Below are 23,598 nucleotides of genomic sequence, written 5' to 3'. Positions count from 1 at the left end.
AGTTTTAAGCGACGTAAAATTTTGAAATTGTGTTAAAAAACATTTTTTCGGAATTTTTTAGAATTAAATATCCCTTAAACGAATCGATCGATTTTGATAAAATTTCAAGTACAAAAAGATTATTTCTCACTCGCTAAACGATCCGAAAGGAAATTTTAAATTTAAAATTAAAATTTATTTTTAAAATTTAAATTTAAAACTTAAACTACATAAGAAAAACAATTTTTTCAACAACGATTTATTTTGAATGAATGAACCGATTTTGATGCGATTTGCGGCAATCGAGGTTGTTTTTTGAGGTTTAGAGCTGATTAGTTTTTGGAATTGAGCAATACATCAGTTTAAAAGTTATCTCAAAAAAACATTTTTTTTAAATTTTATTTTTAAGATTTCTTAAATTCGACCAAGCCGAATTGATTCAAACTCACAAAAAATTTTATAGCAAAATAACTCTTTCAAATGCCACCAACCGCGTTTCAATCGGTCAAGGCATTCAAAAGTTATGAGGAGTTCACACCCATATACGAAGAGAGATCCTCGTAGAAATAGTCAGAATAGCTTCCTAGGACCTCAACACGCAGAGATCTGATGAGAACTCGATTTTCGAAAACTGGGGTAAAACTAATAACCTCGACTTTTTGAAAATCATTGATTTTCATAGCGGGAAGTTTACAATCATAAACCATCAACATTACTGCGTTTAACGTTAAGTCAATACACGGAACAAAGAAAAAGGGAAAAATTACATTATAAATAGCAATAATTGTCGCTTCGAATTTAAAACTTCAAAAATTGCTGTTCAAACTAATATTTTTTCTTGCTCTCCTACCCGAAAGTACGCTCTTTCTGGACGCATTTTACTCCAGAAAGAGCAAAATTTGTGGCTTGTTTTGGCGCATGCGCGCTACGCATATTTTCTGGCCGGGCAGCACAGAACCTCGCTTTTTTTCATATTTTCGTGGCGCGAGTTTTAACTGTCTAACAGTCACAACATCGTCTGTTTGTAACATGTCAGCGCATAAACTAACCAGAAAATGTCGAAAAAATAAAAAATAATTTATAACTAGATTATTATTAATGAACTATTTAATAATAACACTACACAAATGATTTATATAAAAAAGTTATACAAAATAAAATATAAAAGTTTTGTGGACTTTATTTGCTTTCTTTATATTTTGACAGCTAGTCAAGCAATGTTTATAAAACAATAGGTACATGTACTCTACAAGCTTCTAATAATTTAATTTCAATCTTTCTTAGCCATCGATTACTAACTAAAAATTAATTTTTAATCAACTCAAAAAAATAAATTCTGTTATTAGAACGAGTTTAAATATTTGTGCCAAGTTCTGTGCATTTTATCACTCTAAATTAGAACAGTTGTTAGTAAACTTTAAAATAACTTATTTTTTTTTTTAATTTATTAATTTTTACTTTTTTTTTTTGTCCGCCCCGACCAGCAAAGCCTCGGCTTTGCAAAAGTCGGACAGCGCCCCCCTCGGGCCCGGCAAAACCCCTTCCACGGAGTTGCGTACTTTCGGGTGGAGAGCAAGAAAAATAGTATACAACCCACGACCAGAATGTTGGATGCCCTGACGTATGTGATATACGCCTCGGCCATCATATCCCATACGCCAGGAAATCCAACTTTCTGGCCTAGGGTTGTAATATACTATTAAAATTCAAACTTTGAATGTCAACTTTCACAGCTTTAAATGTAATATTTATATTTTACACTGTATTTCTTACAAAATCTGTAAAAATTACAATCTGAAACTGTTATTTTTCTAGTTTTTTTTTTAATCGTAACGTTACATTATGTAATGTAATTTTTCCTTTTCCGTATAATATTAATTAATTTAATTTTTCTTTATACCTCGGTCGAAAGTACGCATCTTTTGCACCTATTTAGAGGCAGAAAGTTAAAGATTCGTGCATTGATTAAGCTACACATTCGCCTTCTATAACAGCGAGAGCAAATGCTTTCGCTACCGCGACTGACATTAGTCATTTGTTACTAACTATGTTTTGTTTACGCTGATCATTTACGAGTGATGGTACAATACAACTTGGTTATGTTTCTTTCTTTCTTCTACTTACATGAAATATTTCATATATAGATAGAGATATAGATAAAAATATAACTGTCGTAAGAGTGAGTAGATCATCCGATGTAACTTATAACCAGGTTGTACTGTACTGAGATTCAGTTTGACAGTGACGTGTGTAAAATGGATCAACTTTATTTAATTAATGAATTATTTAGAAAAATGTACGCAGTAACAACAATTTAATTTGATTTTTATTAATTATTGTTAACTTTCAGATAATATGCTCGTTTTTTCTGTTTTTGACCGAGAATAATCTTTATTATGTTTGTTGAATTCAGGAAATTTCAGTTTTATTTAATCTAAAAATTAAAAAAAAAAATGTTTTTTAATTATTTTTTATTTGATTTTACATTAATTTTTTTTTATTTGATGCCTGCCCCCCCCCCCCCCCCGATCAGCAGCACTCGCTTCGCTCGTGCCGCAAATGTCGGGGGCAGGCATCAATTTTTTTTCGATACAGTCCATGAAATATTTTACGTACTTTTGACCGGCTATAAAGAAAAATAGTACAGTACAACCTGGTTATAAGTTACTGTTTGGGGCTGTAGGAGAAAAAATTCTCGGAAAAATTTGTCCCCCACCACTATGTTTTACTCCGAGATCGCTCGGTTTGATGCGTATGTGTGCATCGTGTTCGTGTTCGTGTTTGCACCCGCACTCCTTTTATAAGTTACTTGACGTTTGTCATTTCTTTACGTATAATAGTGCTGTTATTTGTGTATATGTAGTTCATATAAGAGTAACTTATAAAAGGACTGCGGGAACAAACTCATCAGCGATAACCGAAAAACGTTGTCAGTAAAACTGTAGTGGGGGAACCATTCCGAGAAGAGTGAAAAGAAATTGAGGGGAAGTAACTTATAATCGAGTAACTTATAACCAGGTTGTACTGTATACACTACACGGGCAGAAGTTTGAGAGCTCTGAACTGCGCGCCGTGATGGCGCGCAGTGCAGAAATCTCAACCCTAGTAGAAATAATCGAGTTTTCACTGGATATAAACCAGTAACTGGCCAGTGATATCGAGTAAAAACTTGAAATCGCGCCACCTACAACTAAGTCATAAACATTAGTTACACCGACAGTGTATCTTTACTAGTGTGTGTATGTTTGTTTATTTTTTTTGTTAACCTGTACGCATCATTATTGTAATTATTATTATTAAAAAACAGTATAAATCAATCAAAATTAGTGTTTATTAACGTGTAAATAATTTCCAGTATATATTTCAAAATGGATACAGTGAAAAAAAATGACACAATATATAAATTGCGACTGTGGGCATTAAAAACAAATCTCCAATTCAAAATAATTATTTTCTTATTCTATTGTTAGATTTATTATTAGTCTATCAGACTAATGATGTTATCTATTTTATAATGTACACATAAATGAAACTTTTTTATATCATATCGTTTATTAAACACTATTTTGAATTTATTTGACGATTTTAATAACGCCTAATAACCTCAGAATTCGAAACTGACAGTTTCACTAAAGCCGCCATAATGTTTTGTTAGATCTCTAGTAAAACTGGCCAGTTACTAGACAGAAACTGGATATTACACTGGCCAGTTACTGGTTTAAGTCTAGTAAAACTGGCCAGTTACTGGCTAAAAACTTGATTTCATTTCTACTAGGGAAACTTTCTGCCCTAGTAGTGTAATATACTATTAATTTAGTAATTCTTCCGTCAAGTCAAAATTACTGTCATAGTAACTTCTCTTACAATATTAGAAAATTAAGAAAGTCGCCATTTTTTTTCCTTATCGAATTATTAATGTATTAAGTATGAGATACTAAATATATGTTATCAAAGGTATATGTAATTTTACTGTATATATTAAGTTAATGGTAATATCAATCCGAGCACAAACTACGCCTTTAATATACTTTAGTATATCTGTAATACGGTTAACCGTCCTTGTGAAAATGAACACTTTAATGTTTCGAACTGCTTTTACATATATTCTGTACTATCATTCTATAGAATTGCAAATAGCAACCAGTCTTTGATAATAATAATTATAATAATGATAAATTTTGAATTAGTACTCTGTAAAAAATTTTCTGTGGAAAATTTTTAATTGCTAATATAAAATTAAATCTGAGAAAGATTTGATCCATATTAATATTAAAAAAACTTCACGAAGCAAATTTTTTTTTGTATTGAAGGAAAATAAAAAAAATTATTATTCATTTAAAAATTAGAAAATAATATTTAGAGATGTTAAAAAATAAAGTGATATTTTTCTTTAGTATAAGATAACAAATTTTAATATTAAAAAAAAATTGCACCAATATTTTTTTTGTATTTCTACAACCAGCATTTTTTGATAAATTCTCTCTATAATTTTTCATTTCTTAAGAAATCTTAAACATTGCCGTACAAAAATTAATTTCAATTATAGTATATTACACTATTAGGGCAGAAAGTTTGAGATTCCTATCCTGCGCGCCATGATGCCCGAGGTGTAGCCGAGGGCATCACGGCGCGCAGTTCAGAGCTCTCAAACTTCTGCCCGTGTAGTGTATACTATTTTTCTTTATAGCCGGTCAAAAGTACGTAAAATATTTCATGGACTGTATCGAAAAAAAATTGATGCCTGCCCCCGACATTTGCGGCACGAGCGAAGCGAGTGCTGCTGATCGGGGGGCAGGCATCAAATAAAAAAAAATTAATGTAAAATCAAATAAAAAATAATTAAAAAACATTTTTTTTTTTAATTTTTAGATTAAATAAAACTGAAATTTCTTGAATTCAACAAACATAATAAAGATTATTCTCGGTCAAAAACAAAAAAAACGAGCATAATATCTGAAAGTTAACAATAATTAATAAAAATCAAATTAAATTGTTGTTACTGCGTACATTTTTCTAAATAATTCATTAATTAAATAAAGTTGATCCATTTTACACACGTCACTGTCAAACTGAATCTCTGTACAGTACAACCTGGTTATAAGTTACATCGGATGATCTACTCACTCTTACGACAGTTATATTTTTATCTATATCTCTATCTATATATGAAATATTTCATGTAAGTAGAAGAAAGAAAGAAATATAACCAAGTTTTATTGTACCATCACTCGTAAATGATCAGCGTAAACAAAACATAGTTAGTAAAAAATGACTAATATCAGTCGCGGTAGCGAAAGCATTTGCTCCCGCTGTTATAGAAGGCGAATGTGTAGCTTAATCAATGCACGAATCTTTAACTTTCTGCCTCTAAATAGGTGCAAGAGATGCGTACTTTCGACCGAGGTATAAAGAAAAAAGTTTTTACTCGACTGCTGAAGCAATTCTCATAAACTTTATTTCCCGTGAGGCGATATTTAAGAAGCTTTATAAACCTTTTGCTATAAAAGTTTTTTCATCAGAACTATACAAGAATCTACAAGTAAATAATAATAATAATAATAATAATAATAATAATAATAATAATAATAATAATAATAATAATAATAATAATAGTAATAATAATAATAATAATAATAATAATAATAATAATAATAATAATAATAATAATAATAATAAAGAAAAAAGTTTTGCAAAACAATTTTTAATGTTGACTCACTTCTTCCTCAACAGCGGCTTCATCGATTAAAGGTCTCAGAGGAGATCCGCCGCCTCTTCTTACACCTTCCACAATTTCTGTAACATCAAAATGGAAATAATTAACGATTATCTAAATTCATTTAATTAAGTTCTCAGGTGATTAATTACGTTTGTGAACAGGTTTTTTATAAAATGAAGTTGACAAAGGAATGGGTGGAAGGAAATTTTTTTTGAAATTTATTGTGAAATTCATGAAAAAATTACCGGACTGTACTGTTATCGTGGGGAAGTTAGGGCGCTGCTATATTATTAATTAGTAACAGCAACACTTTTGAAGGGTTATGTCAGTAAAATTTACCGGGCTCAACCGTAAAATAAAAAATTTAAATACAGCTACCGCACACAAGGAATAGAATTATCATTTGACATATTGACATCAATGTAATATTTTAATTATAAATTTTATGGTCTTTATATTTTCGAAAAACTAGATTTTATTTAAATAAGATTAAATATTTAATAAATTTATTTGATTTATTTTATTTTTTAAGGCTATTTCTTTTGAAATTTTATATAGAATGATAGTTAATAATATTTTATTAGAATGATAATTGTATAAAAGATTCTTGAAATTAATTATAGTTAAGCAACAAATGATCACTGACATGTGTAATTTTTTTTACAGCTGAAGTCTTCTGCGATTGCAGCGCCGCCTCAAAGTTGGTGGATAGTACCGTTACTCAGATTCAATTTTACTGGAGTCCGGTTAATTTTTTAGTAGTTCCAGTAAAAACATTTTTTTTTTCGCTGTAATTTTTAATATTATTTTTTACCGGTAAAGTAAAAGCCCCAATAGATGATCATGTACCAGTATATGATCACTCCATGTATTTGTATACCTATATTTGTGAATATAGATATACAAATACATGGAGCGATCATATACTAGTACGTGATCATTTATTGGGGCTTTTACCTTATACCACAATAAAAATTAATAGTACTTTTCAATACTTTTTTACATTTTATTTGTAAATAACTATTAAAAGAATTTTAATTAGGTCAGAAATTGTGGAATATTTTTAAAGAAAATTTCTATCTGTGTGAATGAAAATAAACGAGTCCAAACATATCTTAAATCTACTAATTTGAATTCTGAACTCTCAACAATTAATCATATTTCATTTCTAAATTTTAAGGCATGAATATATCAAGTAAAAACTAAGTTTTTCATGACTCATGATTTATAACAACAAAATATTAATTCATAAAAATTACAATCAATCATAATAAATAACAAGCAACCCAAAAAATTGCGTCTTCCACTTTATGAATCCATCAAACAAGCCATGTTGCTACAAGATGTATGTATTTGTGCGTGTTTATGAGTGAGTTGGGTTACATAAAACTTGTTGGTTATTATTGGTATCCATGTGACCGTCAGGACGTATGTAATATATATGAGTAAAACACAAAACCAGAGGGATAGGAACGTGATATCGATTCCTAGCGGAGGTATTGTGGGAAAATGGTACGAGAACTACCACCTCACATTGCTTAACGTCAATTCCGAACACCTAGCAAGCATTTCACAGATCCAACCGAAGTTAAAGCATCCGATTTATACCCTCGAACCACTTACACCTCTCGTATATTACTTGATGTCTACATCTCAATCGTCAATACAATTATTCAAATTTTCTTCTAACCGCATTATATGACTCTTACGTTTTTTCTTCGCTATCATGATACTAATGACTAAAACATTTTTATCAATAATTCATTTCTCTCTTATAAGATACTAGCAGTCCGCCCTAGCTTCGTACGGGTATTTAACAAAAATTTCAAAATTAATTATAATATAATATAGCCTATGTCACCCGGGGATAGTGTAGCTCCAACAGTGAACGAATTTTTTCAAATCGGTTGATTAGTTTTGCAGCCTATTCAATGCAAACAAACAAACAAACAAACAATCAAATTTTTCCTTTTTATAATATTAGTATAGATTATTATTTGCAATTCAAGAAGAGGAATTTAAGAATGATTTTTCAAGTGATCTTTATATTTATAAACTTTCTCAAGGTAATTGAAACAGACCACTCGTCGAAAATTTTATGCAATTGCACTTACGAAATTTCATACAACACACAACTGACAATATCGGTATTTTAAGCCAAGCAGTAATGTTTTTTTTCAACCAATAATTTATTGCTTTTTTAAATGACAATAAAAATATAAAACCGCAGGAAAAATTAAATTAAAAAAAAACACGCCAATAAATTTAGCAAAAAAAATGTCAAATTTAAATGAAATCATCGGCCCTCGAATATATGTCTATGGAGGATTGATTTATTTTCAGTCATATCTTTGAACTTTATTAGGTGGAATAAATATTCCATTTCATTCATAAATAATGTACAGATCAAACGAGCTCGCCGAAGGCGAGCGAAGTTCGATCGGTATTATGCGAAGACGTCTCGTTCGAAGATGATTACAATTGTAGTAGCGTCAGCTGCTTCCAAATCCACAACATTTAGAGTATTTTAAATTTTATTTCACGAGATTGCCACCCCGCTCCGTGGCGCTCTCCGTTACTTACTTCATATTTTAGAGTTTTATCTCATCGATGATTAAAATTTTTTAAAAATTCACTTATAATGCTTATCTTAAGAAGATGATTACGGGCAGATAAGGGTTACTGATTTACGGGTGGGTATGTAATCATCTTCGAACGAGACGTCTTCGCATAATACCGATCGAACTTCGCTCGCCTTCGGCGAGCTCGTTTGATCTGTACATTATGCTTTGACGTCTCGTTCTCGATGATTACAATTGTAGCTGTTTAGAGTGATATTTTGCATTATAATTCAATTTGTCAAAATTTTTATTTATTTATTTATTTTATTTTAATGTTACACATAACTTTTTAAGATAATATCTTGCGTGCAAATGTTTCATTTGACTCTTGTATTGGTCTATTATAAAATCTAGCGAATGCTAATGAGTTTTTTGACCATCCCGCTGTCCGTCTAATTGTATCTATGTCGACACCTCGGACCTTTGCTTTTGACACGGCCGCATGCTTTGTACTATATGCGCTGAAGTTGTCGGTATCTATTCCCGATTTCTTTAAAAAGGCTTTTACCCAATGACCTAAGGTTTGGGCCCCAACCGCTTTATGCGGTTTAATAGTTGAAATAAAGAGGTTCTTGGTATCACCTCTTAATGCTTGTGTTATTTTCAAATATTGTGTTAGAGTTTTTGCTACGCACACACTTTTTCTTTCCTTAAAGAATGGTAGAACCAAATTAGGTTGGAAGGTACCTGGTTTTGACGTTTTTATTAGATCAGGAACTTTAATCTCGATTGCTGTAGTAGATATTTTGATGTTATCTATGTTGATCAAAGCCATAGTTTGTAAACGATGAGCTGTCGCTAAGATCATTAACGTAATTGTCTTTTCGGCCAGTTTCTTAATTTCCAGCTTTTCGGTATCCGGCATAGCCTCTATGTATAGAAGAACCCGATCCGTATCCCACATGGTAGCGTACTTTGGTCGCGTTGGTCGTTTTTTAAAAACACCTCGCATAAAACGTGATATCAATTTGTTATCTATTTGGCGTTCGTGGGCGATGAGGGCAATAGCAGCCCTATCCGAATTTAAGGTACCATACTTACAGCCGCTGTTGAATCTCTTGGTTAAAAATTCTATGACTTTTAACTCGTCAGCGTCATGAATGTCGTAATTTTTTCCTTTTGCGAAAGCCCACCACTCTTTCAGTGAACTTTCATACTGTTTGAGCGTAGATTCTGTGATAGAGCTTAGCATGATATCCGCAGCTTCTGAAGATAGTCCTTTATTTAAATATATTTTCCTGACAAGCGTACGGCTACCAGGGAAAGTGTTCTCGCAAGTGGGTGTACCTTGGATCTGCAAGGAGACATTAAAAGTTTATTATCAGGTTGAAATACTACGGGCGAATCCCTGAGCAACGTCTTTAGTAACGGGTACCAAGGTTGTGTAGGCCAGTTTGGTACAACGATAATGCCTTCAGCTTTATCAGTGATAAATTTTTTAAGAGTAGGTGCGACCAACGCGAACGGAGGAAACGCGTAAATTTTTTCGTTTTCCCAAGGTATTGTAAACGCGTCAACTCTGAAGGCTTCCGGGCTTGGGAATCTGGAGCAGAATTTTTTGACTTTTCTATTTTCGAATGTCGCAAATAGATCTATCGAAAACGGGCCAAACTTTTTGTCAATCAAGTTAAATGCTTTTTCAGATAACTCCCATTCGGTGTCAATGTTCATGCTTCTAGACGCTGCGTCTGCATGAAAATTATCTTTTGACGAGATGTAAGTTGCAAAAATCCAGATCTTTCGAACTTCACACCAGTCCCAAATTTGTCGTGCTAAGTTACTTAACCTTGGAAACTGAATACTTCCCGTTTTATTAACGTATGCTATTGCTGTTGTATTGTCTATTCTCAACAAAATTTCACAATTGTTTAAATTTGATGCAAAAGACTTAAGAGCATAAAAGGCCGCCAACAATTCTAAATAATTTATAAAAAGTTTCTTTTGTTCGTTATTCCACCAGCCCTGCGCCGCTTCACCATTACAAAAGGCACCCCATCCCGATAGTGAAGCATCTGAGGCAATTTCTAATTGATATTGTCCTGTTCTTATCGGGTTATTACCGGTTTGGCTGTTTTTACTCCACCACGCTAGGTCTTCTTCAACGTTAACGGATAGCGTCATATAACCGTCGTAATTTCCGTCATTTAATAATAACGCGACATATTTTTCTCTCTCTAATTTTTTGCAATGACATAGTCCGTAAGCAACTGCGGGGCAAGCTGCATTCAGGACTCCTAATAAGGTTGCTATCTGTCTGATTTTGTATGTGGTTCCTGCTCTGAATTCAGTCAGTAGGCTTTTTATTTGTTCTTTTTTATGATCAGTTAATTCAATGGTGTAATCTATTGAATTTACAACTAGACCTAGGAATTTACATTTTTGCACCGGCTCCATATCGCTTTTCCTAACACTAATTATAAATCCGAGCTTTTCTAAAGTATTTTTTGACCATAAAATATTTTCCCGACAGGTATTATAGTCCTTTGCAATAAATAATATATCATCCAGATAGATTACGACTAAAAAACCTTTCTCTCTCAGCATATTTACAACGGGCTTCATTATTTTAGTGAAAATAAACGGACTTAAGCTAAGACCGAATGGTAGGCAGGTAAATTGGTAGATTTCATTTTTAAAGATAAATCTTAAATATTTCCGACTATTTTTATTTATCGGTACAAGAAGATACGCGTCTTTAAGGTCCATAGCAGCCATAAAATCGTTTAACAATAATAGATTTTTGGCTGTTCTTATATCTTCCATTTTGAAGTGAGGTGCCAAGATAAATTTATTTAAATTTTTTAGGTTTAGGATAAATCTATGCGTTCCATCTGGTTTCGGTACCAGAAAAAACGGCGAAATGAACTGGTCTACCAAAAATTCACATTTTTCTATTGCTTTTTTGCTTAAAAGCTTATTAATCTCTGCCTCTAACAACCTTTCCTCGTTACTAGACCAAGATCGTTGCTGAGGGATGTATTTTTGGTACGGAGTTTCTATAAACGAGATTGAGTATCCGTTCAGACAAGATAAAATAAACTTATCTGTTGTTATTTTCGCCCATTCAAGTTTGAATGAGCGAAGCCTACCACCTATTGGTGGATTCCTTACCGTGATTATTTCTTTCGTGGGTCCTTGGTCTGGGTCTGAGTCTTCTCCCGGCTTGGTATTTGACTCGTTCGGGAGCTTCTGGCTTTGAAGCGTGAGTACTTTCTCTGGTAGTTTGTGCCCGTCTGCCTGTGATAGACAGGCGGGCCCCTCAAGTTTCCCTGATAAGCTTGTGACCTCTGGAGCGGTTTTTTCGTAGCTTTTTCCGGAACTTTCAAGTTCTGGCAAGCATTCTCAATTGCTTTCGCTTCTTTGAGTTGCTCCGCCAATTTATCTCCATATAGCCATTGGTCTGGAGGTATGGAGTCGACCAGAGTCTTGACTCCCTTCTTCATTACCGGCGTAATGTAGGATTTTCGGGCCACTGAGTGTTGGTGAAAGGTTTCCGCTAGTAGTTTACCGGCATCACTCAGATACTCCATGAGTTTTAACTCGTCCACTTCTTTGTCAGAAGTGTCTAGAAGGAGTGATAAGGCAGCACCCACTGACATAATTGCCGATCCTACACACTCTTGCGTTTCAACAAAGTGCTCATCTCTCTTTTTGGTGATTTCAGAGAGCGCCGGAGTTATTTCCAAATTTATTTTTGGAGGTTCAGTGTAAAACTCTCCCTTCCTAGGGTATTTTTTAAGTAAGCTCTTTCTAACATCGTCAGATAAACCCTCCTTCATCCATGTCTTCCACCTGCCTTTTATTTCTGGGTGGAATTTGAAAGAATCTTCAATTTTTTCATAAGGATTTGTTCCTAGAATCTCCAAGATTTCTGTGTCCAGCAGTGGCCCTTGTTGGGCTACTTCAGTCTCTTTTGGAGTCTGATTGAGAGCGACAGGGTCTTCCGTGTCTACACCGTCATTTTTCTCCGTTAATTCTCCGTCTTCGCCGACTTCAGGCGTGACGTTTCTCTCTAAACAGAAAGGATTGAAAATTATAATTATACCAACCGTGTAGGTGTTTGATAATTAAAATTAAAGTTCGTATGGAACTTTTATGAACTATTTGTTCACATAACATGTAAATATCTGTATAGATATTTATACGGAGGCTTTGCCTTTATTAGGCAGGCATCATTCGTATGGAATGTGCTCTCGTTTTTAAGATTTTTATAAAAAGTTATTAAAAAAAAAATTTTTTTTTTTTTTTTTTTTTTTTTGAGAAGAGAAAAACAAAAAAAAAATTACCTGAAGATGAGGATGACTGGAATTCTTCTAAATTATTGTCCGCGGGTTTGTGTTGCGCTATTTGCGCCACAATATTTTGAAGGTTATCGAGTTGCCGTTGTATGCCATCCTGCCACTTTTTATTTTCCTCTTTTTCTCGCTTTCGATCTACTGATCGAGATCGAGAGCGCTTCTTTCTCTTTTCTTTGGGCATAGTGGACCGCTAGTTCAGATGATTTTGTTTAATTATTTTAATTAAGTAATGTTGTTTATACTCATAGATGTTGATCGTTGGGCACAACGAAACTATATGAAGTAAGTAACGGAGAGCGCCACGGAGCGGGGTGGCAATCTCGTGAAATAAAATTTAAAATACTCTAAATGTTGTGGATTTGGAAGCAGCTGACGCTACTACAATTGTAATCATCGAGAACGAGACGTCAAAGCATAATAAATTTCAAAAACTACGAAAATAAATTTTGTGAGGACAATATAAGATAAGTGTTTATGATCCTATAATAAAATTAAGATAAAATATATGAAAATATATGTGTTGCAAACTATTCGGAACGTGATTGGCTGAAAGTAATTATAATATACATAAACGACACAATAATATATCATGAGCATATAATGTATTGTATGTATACTTTAGTTAGTTTCATTCACTGAGTGAATTTCACTCATGCGGACTACATCTAAAGTTAACTTAAAGCAGCACTCGCATTGCACACGGTAATAAGAGGTGCTACATGTAAAACTTGAGTATTTATTGAAAGAGTGCGGTTAATTTGAATATAACCAGAGTATATACATACGTATTTTATTCATCAAAATAAAATTCATTTTTAAAATATTTGTTCTGATAAATTTTTTCCAAATAAAAACTTTATCTTTTTATAAATTAATTGTCAAAATATATATATATATATATATATATATATATATATATATATATATATATATATATATATATATCTATAACCAAAACGGATTAAATTTAGCAAAAAATAAAAATAATTTTATTCTTATTGTTAATTTTTCGCACATGTACGGGTGGAGTAAGTAGTGGGGTTGTAGGGTCCCTATATTATTTTAAGTACTATATTACATATATTATCACTTACGAAAAGTATTTATAATTTTTTCTAATAGGTGAAGCCATCATGAAGTTTTTTGTCCTCTTGAAATATTAGAATTTTATTATTTAGCATAACATTTATTAATTTTTATACATATATTATTCATAGAAAAAATAGTTCATCATGTATGAAAATGAAATTAGCAGACATCTGACAATTTTAATCATTGAAAGAATTACAACTAAAAGATTAAAATAAAATTAGAAGATCTTTTCGAAAAACGATAAATGCACTTTTTGGAAATTAAAAGAAAAATTTTACATACAGAACATTTTTTTGAAAAACTATAAGTGCAATTTTTGGAAATATTTTTTTAGTTCTAATTTAATTAATGAAAAAAAAACAAAAAATTTTTAAGCGACTGCTGATTTCAGTATTATCATCACATTATCAATAATTTTCAAATAAAACAATTGAAAATTAAAAATTAAAAATGAGTTGACAACAAATTAAATTAAAGGCTGGATTCTAGGAGTCGAATACATTGTCACGTGGTGAATTTGAAAAATATATGGGTCATTCCATGTCAAATCGACCAATAGTTGCAATCGACCCCCTTCGATTTGGATAAATTTTGGTCAGAAGTTTTCTTTTATCATATATAATTTAGCATGATATAATTTGTTATTTGTCCTTTTTTTACTTCATTTGTAGTTGTTGACGCCACTTATCGTCTTATTCACATGGGAATAATTTATAATTTGAGATTGAGAACCATTAATGTGCAGAAATTTGTAAGTAAATAAGTATTCGAAAAAACGAAAAGAAATTGATATTTTCATGAAATTATTTCCGATTTTTATTGAAAATTAATATTTGTTTGAGTTATTTGAGGTTGAAAACTGTAATTGAAGTGAAGAAACGGACAAAATATATCATGCGTTAAAAAAATAAAAAATTATATCATGCGTTAAGGATGACTTCAAGATTATATTCAAAAAATAAAAAAAAAGTTGAAATTAATTTATTATTTAATATTTTCACGTCGTGCATTCAATTTTTAAATGCTCAAAATTACAATATTATGTATCTGCATAACTTTACCTTATTTAGAAGTTGCAAAAAACAGAAAAAAATTTTTTTTTTAAATTAAAAAATTCATATTTTTGAAAAAAAAAACACCTCTCCAAAAATTTCAGGATCTTTTAAGATCAGTGCAAGGTATTATACAAAAAAAATTGAGCCAAAATTTTAATGGCGGTCGTCATTTTTGACGATTTTCAAAAATTAAAAATTTGAGAAATTTGGGATTTTTCGAAATTTTTTTCTAAAATATTTTTTTTCAATAGTCCTAAGTGTCCCCTTTCAAACAAACGAAAGCCCATTCCTGTATCTATAATAGCGTTCGAGATATTACAAAAACAAAATTGAAAAACTGGAAAAATCGCTAAATTTTGAATTTGGATATCTTTTGAAAAAAATTTTTTTATTTTTTTTCCTTTGGCAGAACGTTATATGATAAAAGAAAATTTCTGATCAAAATTTATCCAAATCGAAAGGGGTCGATTTCAACTATTGGTCGATTTGACATAGAATGACCTATATTAGTTTATTGTTGATTGATGGAATTTTTTTTATCATCTTAAATATTTATTATTATCACATATTTTTCACGTATTAAAGTAACATAAATTATATAAAATACTATTTTATTTTATTAATTGAAAGTTGAAAATAAATTTTTTATTATCGTTAGCAACTAACTGTTGTGTAAATATGGGACGGCGTAAAATTATACGAACAATAGAGAAAACAAGAAGACATTAGACGAATACAATGTGAAAAAAAAAAGAAAAGGCAACGTAATCCACAAATTGTTAAAGAAAAAAACTACCCAATCAATCCTCTCATATTAGATCCTCTTCAAATAATTTCGACAGATATCATATTATAAATAGTAATTCGGAAAATGTTACTATAACACCTTCTGGCAATGCTAACTGACCCTCAGATTCTGCTTTATATGATATTATGAACAATTTTGTAAATCTTTCGTCTACGCCAGGTAATATATCATTGTTTAGATACCCAGAAAATAACAACCTGATTCCCAACCCTATGCATCACAATACTTCATCACAATACTTAGAAATTCAAGAGCATTACATCATTGGTGATATGATTGTTAAATGTTGACATTGTAATGCAAAACATTTTGTTGCTGAAAAAGTCGCTAATAAATATAATTATTTTAATGATTGTTGCCGTCATGGCAAAGTAGATTTGAATCAAACAGATCCTCCAGCTTTAATAAAATCTTGATTTTCGGGAATTCATGAAAAATCACAAAATTTTTTTGATTGCATTAGAAATTTTTAATAGTTTATTCTCTTTTGCTTCTTCCCATGCTAACTTAGCAAATCTTTCTTCTCAAAGACGTTGGTCATATTGTTTCAAGATTCAGGGACAGATATATTATCAAGTAGGGGAAGGGGGGGCCCCCCTAAAATTTAGAAGGACTCAAAATTTTAGGGGCAAAGAGGGCCCCCTGAAATTTTTTATAAAAAAGGTGAATAATAAATCATTTATACTTTAAGTAATGATTAAAAGTGGTTTTTGTCAAAAAAATTGTCATTGATTATAAAAAGCAAGAAAAAGAAATAAAAAGAACAGTTCGTCAAATTTTGCCATATTGCTTTTTTGTAAAGGGTAATGAGAAACAAAGACTAAAAGAAAAGAAATAAGTCAATAGGTTCATTCGCACGCTTTTTCATATTAAAAAATAGCAGATTATTGATGGAACGATTTTATAAAATTTTTTTAAGTCTATAGCTTCGCTGAAAGTTGACCTTTGAAAATTTTTTGGTACTTTTTTTTTTTTTTTTGGAAAATACATTTGAAAACAAAAATTTTCTACATGATACGTTTCCGGAAGATCAATTTTTAAAAAATTCATTCATTGTTGGGTTGGATAAAAAATTTTTAAAAATCCTAAAAACAGTTTTTGGTAGTGTAGGAAAGGACAAAAATTTTTCAGCCGAATCAAAAAGGATCGAGTTCAAAAGTGATCAATTTGACAAATAAAATACCCCGTATTTTCTGTAATTCTCCTAATTTTTCAAAGAAGTAATTTGTTAAAGACGTCATAATAGATAATGAAAGAACAACAGTTTTGTTTGGAAGTGGTCGTAGATAAAAATTTAAAACTATACAAAAATTTAAGATGTTAATATCTCCTGAAATATTGATGTTAGCAATTTAGTGCTCGGGATCTTTTTTGTAGAAAATCAAATTTACTACAAGTTAGTTATTCAAATGTTTTTCGTAGCTCTTTTATGAAAAAATTGGATTTGGTGGTCCATGCTCCCTCGCCAGTGTGAGTTACGATTACGCCACGATGGGTAGTTTTGTGGAACATTCAATTCTAAGTAAAATAACCCATCTTTGATTGAAATAATGCTATGAAATGCTGCTAAGCTGTGAAAATTTAAGGAAACAGCTCGAGTTTTACGTGTATATTTAATGGGAAATCTTTTCACACCTTGATCGAGCTTTGAGAAGTTACATTATCCCCAATGTTACTGAACTTATAATAAGTGATGCTCTAATATATGAAATATGTATAGACGTGTTTTCTATTATTTCATCTGCACGTAATATTCCTGATAGTGGTATAATGAGTGTACATAGGATTCGTGTTACTAGACGTTTACGAAAATGTTAATCCTATTTAAATACTCACTAGAAATTTAAACAGTGCAGTACGCGCGCGCCTTAATTTTAACCAATGATAAATCGTGGCCCGGTTTTTGCGAATTTCGACTTATAACTAACTTCAATACTTTCATATATTTTTATTGAGAGGATTATTTTTGGGAATAATTTTTCGGAGTATCCATTATTTTAGTAAATATCAAACAAGTGAATGCACAAAAGATGATTACGGGTCTCTGAGTTATTACTAAAGCATTACTTGCACGCGCGCGCTTGCGCGCGAATATCATTTCTAGTAACTAGTTTAATTTATATGTTATATCAACAAAACAGTTTTATTACTGTAAGAGAACACTTTAGTTTGTAACGGAGTGTTACGGTCCCTATATTATCAATACGAGGTTCCTGGCCCGCGCCAGTTAGTTTATCGACGGATCCCAGGGCGCTGTGCTCCGAAGTATTCGCGCCTCTAGCTATAAGTAGTAAGTAAGTCCCCGAGAGGGAGGCGCCGGCGCCGAGAGAGAGAGAGAGAGTGGGGAAGGCAGAGTAAAGAAAGAACTACAACGACAAAATCCCGAAGATTCATTGTGACCAAACAGTCTTACTGGATGCCACGAAAATTTATCAAACAGCATAGCACAGGTAATTATTTCTATTTTGGCCCAATGTCAGCTTGCGTAAATTAATTTTAATTTTTGATAATTTCTAATGCTGATTTGCGGTTACAGGCTTTATAAAATATCCGGAGGACGAGTGACGGTGACCAGAGTTTCACCGCCAAGCAGATTAATCTACCGAGGAGACATTTGCACCAGCACGGACAAAAAGGAGTTGCAGCTCTTCGAGGGAGTGCACAGAGTATTATTAAGAAAACTCAAGGTACAAATATCATGTCTGATTTTATCTCTCGGGTCTGCGGCGTCAGCCAGGCAACATGTCGGCTGAAGGTCACCGCCATTTCGTGCTCGGTCACAATCGCTAGTTGTAAGAATTAAAATTAAATTTACTATAAATTAGAAAAATTATAAAACAATTAATTAATAATGCTAGGACTTATTTTGGGTTATTGATTAATTTGTTAAGGAAAATAATTTCTCTTTGTCCTTACTTATTTTACACATAGGCCTGTCTGGGTTAATAATACCAGGAATTTAATTCGGGTTATTAATTCCAGATTCTTATGTCATGTGTAAAATTTAATTATTGAGAATCGTTGGACAATAATTTGGCTTAAGCCAGCAGAGTAGAATTGAGTAAACCGCTAAATTAAAAGTATTTAAGACAAAAATTTATTTCACACTAAAATTATTTTGATAAATTATTTGGCGCATTATTTAATATTTGTCATAATTTAAATAAATCTAAAGTCAGGAAATAATCATTAAAATCAATAGAATTTGTTAATCTAAATTATTTAGTAAAAAAAGGGTAGAAAATAAAAAAAGTTTGGAAAATCCAAAAGTGCACGCCTCATAACGCTCGTTCATTTTTTAAGAAAAAATAAATTGTGTAACTGATAAAAAAAAAAGAAAATTATAATTAAGTAATTTCTTACAGAATACTTTTTTTTTTTTTAAATATCAGCGCCCTTTTTTCTTGTTATATGCGTACGCAGTCTAAAAAAATCTAGCTTTATCAAGTGGTGCCATAGTTTTCACGTGACAAATAAGAAAAATTCGTTTCTCTTTGTACGGTTATATCGTAATAAATTTTAATAAAAATTCAATTTAAAAAAAAAATACGTAAACTAGGCTACTGATATGAAATACGGACCCAGTTCATCGCATTCGTAAACTAATAAAAAAGGTCCGGTCTTGAAATATCAATTTGTTCGGGAGTAATCATTGGTACATCCAAAATGGGGTGACATCCGGACGTCCACGTAAAATTTTTTTCAAAACGTTTTTTTTTTCAAAATAGCTACATGAAATGATTTTAGAAAGTAAAAGATGGTTTGATTTAAGTGATTTCTCCGTGTACATCTACTTATATTATTGTATAAGTGTAATATGGTTGTGATAGAGACATTTAAAGATCACAAAATTGCTTGACCTTGACGAGTCGAGTATAAAGCACAACCTCACGCGCTTCGCGCTATGAGGCGTGCAATTGTAAAAATTCGTCAGAAAAAAATTACACTAAAAACTTGCGACAGAGACGCAAGACCGAGCGAGAGCGTCAGCCATCTTGTCCCGCGCGAGAACGCTGAGTAGAGGACACTCAAGGTCGAAACAAAAGTCTTAGTTCGTTTAAAATAAAATAAACTCAAGTAAAATAAGTTTCAAGAGACATAAAATAAAATATAATAGAATAATCTTTGGTCATAATTTCACATTTGCGATGAAAATAAAATTTAGTAAAAATTACCGCTGATAAATGGATTAAATAAAATGGCTCAGAATTAAATAAAATGATTTGGATTAAATAAAAATAATTTAGGAAAAATTTAAGTTTACTCAATTATCAGAATTTATTTGATTTTCATAAAAATGAAGATTAAAATTTATTTAGTAATTCTCGGACATAATAAATGGATTTAATCCTCGAGAATTCGGAATTGTACTTTGGATAATTATTGTTGTAGTAATTGAAGATACAGCAATAATTTAGATAATAGGAGTTTGTAAATTATAATTAGGAAAATGATCATTAGGAAATTTAGAAATATTAATTAGAAAAAGAATATTTTGGAAAATTTTTTATAAATTGGAATCAAGCGTTATTATTATTGGAATTTAAGGAATATAGTGTGGTTGTGTGTGAGTAAAGAGACTATCTCGGTTTCATGGTATACTCCTCTGGCTTCGGGGTAGTTCTCTTAGAGCAGCGTGAAGTTTGGGGGACAGCGTGCACTGTGTGTACAGCGTGTGTAGTTACGTCAGGGTCCAGCTCAGTGGCGTGAGGGTCCGTGAGACCGCGTGAACTAAGTTAGAGTAGCGTTAGGGTCCAGGGGACGGCGCGAAGTAGATAGAGTAACGTGAGAGTCCAGTAGGCATCGGGTCTACAGCCACGTGAGGGTCTAGCTAAATAGCGCGAAATATGCTGTATGAGAGTGGGGCGTGAGTGTGAATTTTGATCTATGAAATTTTATATATTGTTATTTTGGCCATTATTTCAATTGTAAAAAGGATTGGATCAATAAATAATTTTGTTAAATGAATTTCTGTGTCTAAATTTCGGTTCCTTTCAGCAATCTCTCATGACCCTGACCTTTCACTCCATGTTCTGGTCCAGTTTCTGGATACTGAGTCCAAAAATCCAGTGGCGCCCTTAAAGAGTAAAAAGGGGCGACCAAGGGAAACAAGACACCCGTTTCAAGTTAGTTCAACAAAACAGTTTAGCTAAATTAGCAAATCGGTTTGCTGAATCAACTAAATTCTTTCAAAGGGATAAAAAATATTTTTTTTGGTTTAACTCAAAATATTTTATTACAGTAACATTAACTAGTTAGTTTGTCTAACAAACTTAGTTGTTGAACTAGCTAAATTATTTTTAAAATAACCAATAGCAACAAAAACAAATTTACTTTGTAATGGCAACAAATTTATTTTTTTAAAGCAACAAATGAATTCTGTTATTTTAACAAAATCAGCTTAGTAATGCTAATGAAATAATTTAGTTATATCAACAAACAGATATTGTTATTCCAACAAAATAATTGTTGTTAAGACAACAGATTGATTCAGCGGTATTACAAACTGATTAACTATTGCAATACAGCTTACTTAAAATAACTAATTAATTTATTACCATAAAAAAACTCATTTGTTACAACTACATATTTTTCTGTAATGCCGTCTTTTGTTAGTTAAACAAAATTATCTTTAAGAGTGTAAAAAAATTTACAGTATGAAAACAAAAATGAGTATTGCACGCCTCATAGCGCGAAGCGCGTGAGGTTGTGCTTAATACACGACTCGTCAAGGTCAAGCAATTTTGTGATCTTAAAATGCCTCTATCACAACCATATTATACTTATACATAGAAAAAAAAGTCATCTTGAATCAAGTAATATTTACTTGATCTAAATATATTCAACTGAAGATAAAATATATTCTTGAGTTAAGTAAATTTTTTTCTTGTATTGGTCAATCTTGGTTTAAGCAAATATTCCCTAGTTCCAACAGGCTTACCAACTTAAGTGAAGAAAAAAACCTCTTAATCCAAGTAAATCATTCTCTTGGTTTTTGAACTTGCATGATGTACACACGGGCGCATCGAGGCCCGAGTAGGACAGCAGCCGCGCGGAAACCCATTTTCAACATTAAATAAAAATTATTGTTTATAGAGCTAGAGTTCCGGGAGTCGAGACTTTTTTTCAGAAATTTCCTCTTTAAGGATCTTTTTTCTGATTGTCGATATCACTTATAGTTATTGAGTTATTAACGCAACAAATTTCTAACTGTGTACTTTGTATGAGTCGAGCAAATACTTGTATATACATATATTTTTGTCACTACACACTTAACTGTAAAGCAGTAATATAATGGGAAATCAGCACGTTAAAAATTAATCAAAAATGTCTAATTAAATGAACACAAAAAATAAAAATCATGCATAAGGTTATTTTTTTAAATTTAATTCTTTATTAAAAAAAATTTCGGTAAAGTTCCAAAAAATCACGTCGCCAACGTTGGCGCTACTTTCTCAAACCAAGAGAAAGATTTACTTGGGATAAGTATATAACATTATTAGTTCGAGAATAAATTTTTTCAACTAAGATAGCAGAATAACTTGAAACAAAAAGTAAATTTTGAAGAAAATGATTTTCTTGAGTCAAGATGACTTTTTTTTCTGTGTACAATGATATAAGTAGATGTACACCGAAATAACACTTAAATTAAACCATCTTTTACTTTCTAAAATCATTTCATGTTGCTATTTTGAAAAAAAAAAACGTTTTGAAAAAAATTTTACGTGGACGTCCGGATGTCACCCCATTTTGGATGTACCGACGATTACTCCCGAACAAATTGATATTTCAAGACCGGACCTTTTTTATTAATTTAAGAATTCGATGAACTGGGTCCGTATTTCATATCAGTGGCCTAGCTGACGTATTTTTGTTTTAATTGAATTTTTATTAAAATTCACTATGATACAACCGTACAAAGCCAAACGAACTTTTCTTATTTGTCACGTGAAAACTATGGCGCCATTTGATCAAGCTAGATTTTTTTAGACTGCGTGAGCATATGACAAGAAAAAAGGGTGCCGATATTTAAAAAAAAAATAAAAAATACTCAGTAAGAAATTACTTAATTATAATTTTTTTTTTTTTAAATCAATTACACAATTAATTTTTTTCTTAAAAAATGAATGAGCGTTATCAGGCGTGCACTTTTGGATTTTCCAAATTTTTTTTTATTGCAGACGTAAAATAAATGCTGATAAAACATGAAAAAAATTTTATGGAATAACAAGAATAAATATTAATATATTTCACACTTATATAACGGCGTTATCGGGGCGAAAAAACAGTGCTCTTTATCCAGGTTGTTCTGAAACGAAAAATAAAAGTAGCTAAACGGAATACCGAATGAGATACAAACTCTGAATTTCCAGTCGAGAAATGACACGAAGTAGTTTATTGCAGTAGACACTCTAGCCGAGCACCAAACGGAGCCAAGCAAGGTTTAGGTTCGCTATTTTATTATGTACTGCACTACCCGTATAATACTCGGGTGGGCTTACACATCTCTCGCCTGACTATGCAAGATTGTTCTACTGGATAGAGATGCATCGGTGAGCAAGTAGACACGTACCGGATCTAGTCAGACGTGAAACGAATCAACTTGCTCTTATTTGTCTTATGGTTATTCTTTTTGTCTTCTTTTTTTTTTTTTATGGCACTGTTTTATTGAGTTTTTTTCTCAGAGTAGGTCATCGTGTGCTCACTACTCATCACTTGTCAGTTTTCGGTTTTTTACAAGTTCTTTTATTTCTTTCGACTTTATTCCAAATATAATAGATTCATTCTAATCATTGAATTGACTACTTAAAATATTTAGAATTTCAGGCTGATGGTTTCATAGCTGCTCCATTTTAAAACACAATAGCTGACGTTTTTTTTCAAATTTATCTTAACCCGTTGAGGTCATTGTGGGTCTAAATGACCCAAGGCAATTTTTGATTTGCTCTTGCTTCGAAGATATCATTCAAAATGGTATCTGTGATAACATCTATTATTGTTTGAAGATTTTTTGAGATTCATGGAAATT

At 31.7% G+C, this 23,598-nt stretch overlaps 2 protein-coding genes and 1 long non-coding RNA gene across 8 annotated transcripts in view; 1 reads left to right on the top strand and 2 right to left on the bottom strand.

The window, feature by feature from the left end:
* The window catches only part of LOC123265734 (atrial natriuretic peptide receptor 1-like), a 227,678-nt gene that overhangs the window by 69,658 nt on the left and 134,422 nt on the right, over nt 1-23,598 (bottom strand). For all 6 annotated transcript variants that reach the window (XM_044729613.1, XM_044729610.1, XM_044729609.1 and 3 more), the window contains one exon: nt 5,696-5,772. In XM_044729613.1, the coding sequence (XP_044585548.1) occupies nt 5,696-5,772 (77 nt within the window). The remainder of the gene's footprint in view (nt 1-5,695; nt 5,773-23,598) is intronic.
* LOC123265739 lies at nt 8,624-12,099 on the bottom strand. Its single transcript, XM_044729621.1, has 2 exons — nt 11,428-12,099; nt 8,624-9,610 (listed from the first exon to the last, which is right to left on the bottom strand). The coding sequence occupies exon 1, from the start codon at nt 12,093-12,095 to the stop codon at nt 11,433-11,435; it is 663 nt and encodes a 220-aa protein (XP_044585556.1). The 5' UTR covers nt 12,096-12,099; the 3' UTR covers nt 8,624-9,610; nt 11,428-11,432.
* LOC123265744 lies at nt 17,923-18,616 on the top strand. The gene is made up of 2 exons (XR_006509647.1): nt 17,923-18,019; nt 18,106-18,616. It is a non-coding gene; the product is annotated as an uncharacterized LOC123265744 (long non-coding RNA).

The sequence above is a fragment of the Cotesia glomerata genome, linkage group LG5, assembly GCF_020080835.1.
Source record: "Cotesia glomerata isolate CgM1 linkage group LG5, MPM_Cglom_v2.3, whole genome shotgun sequence".
NCBI lineage: Eukaryota > Metazoa > Arthropoda > Insecta > Hymenoptera > Braconidae > Cotesia > Cotesia glomerata.
Note: the sequence above shows the minus strand (reverse complement) of the source record. Positions and strands in the feature narration are given on the sequence as shown.

Coding starts and splice junctions, on each gene's coding strand:
- LOC123265739 (XM_044729621.1), bottom strand. CDS start 12,095: ATGAAGGAGGGTTTATCTGACGATGTTAGAAAGAGCTTACTTAAAAAA.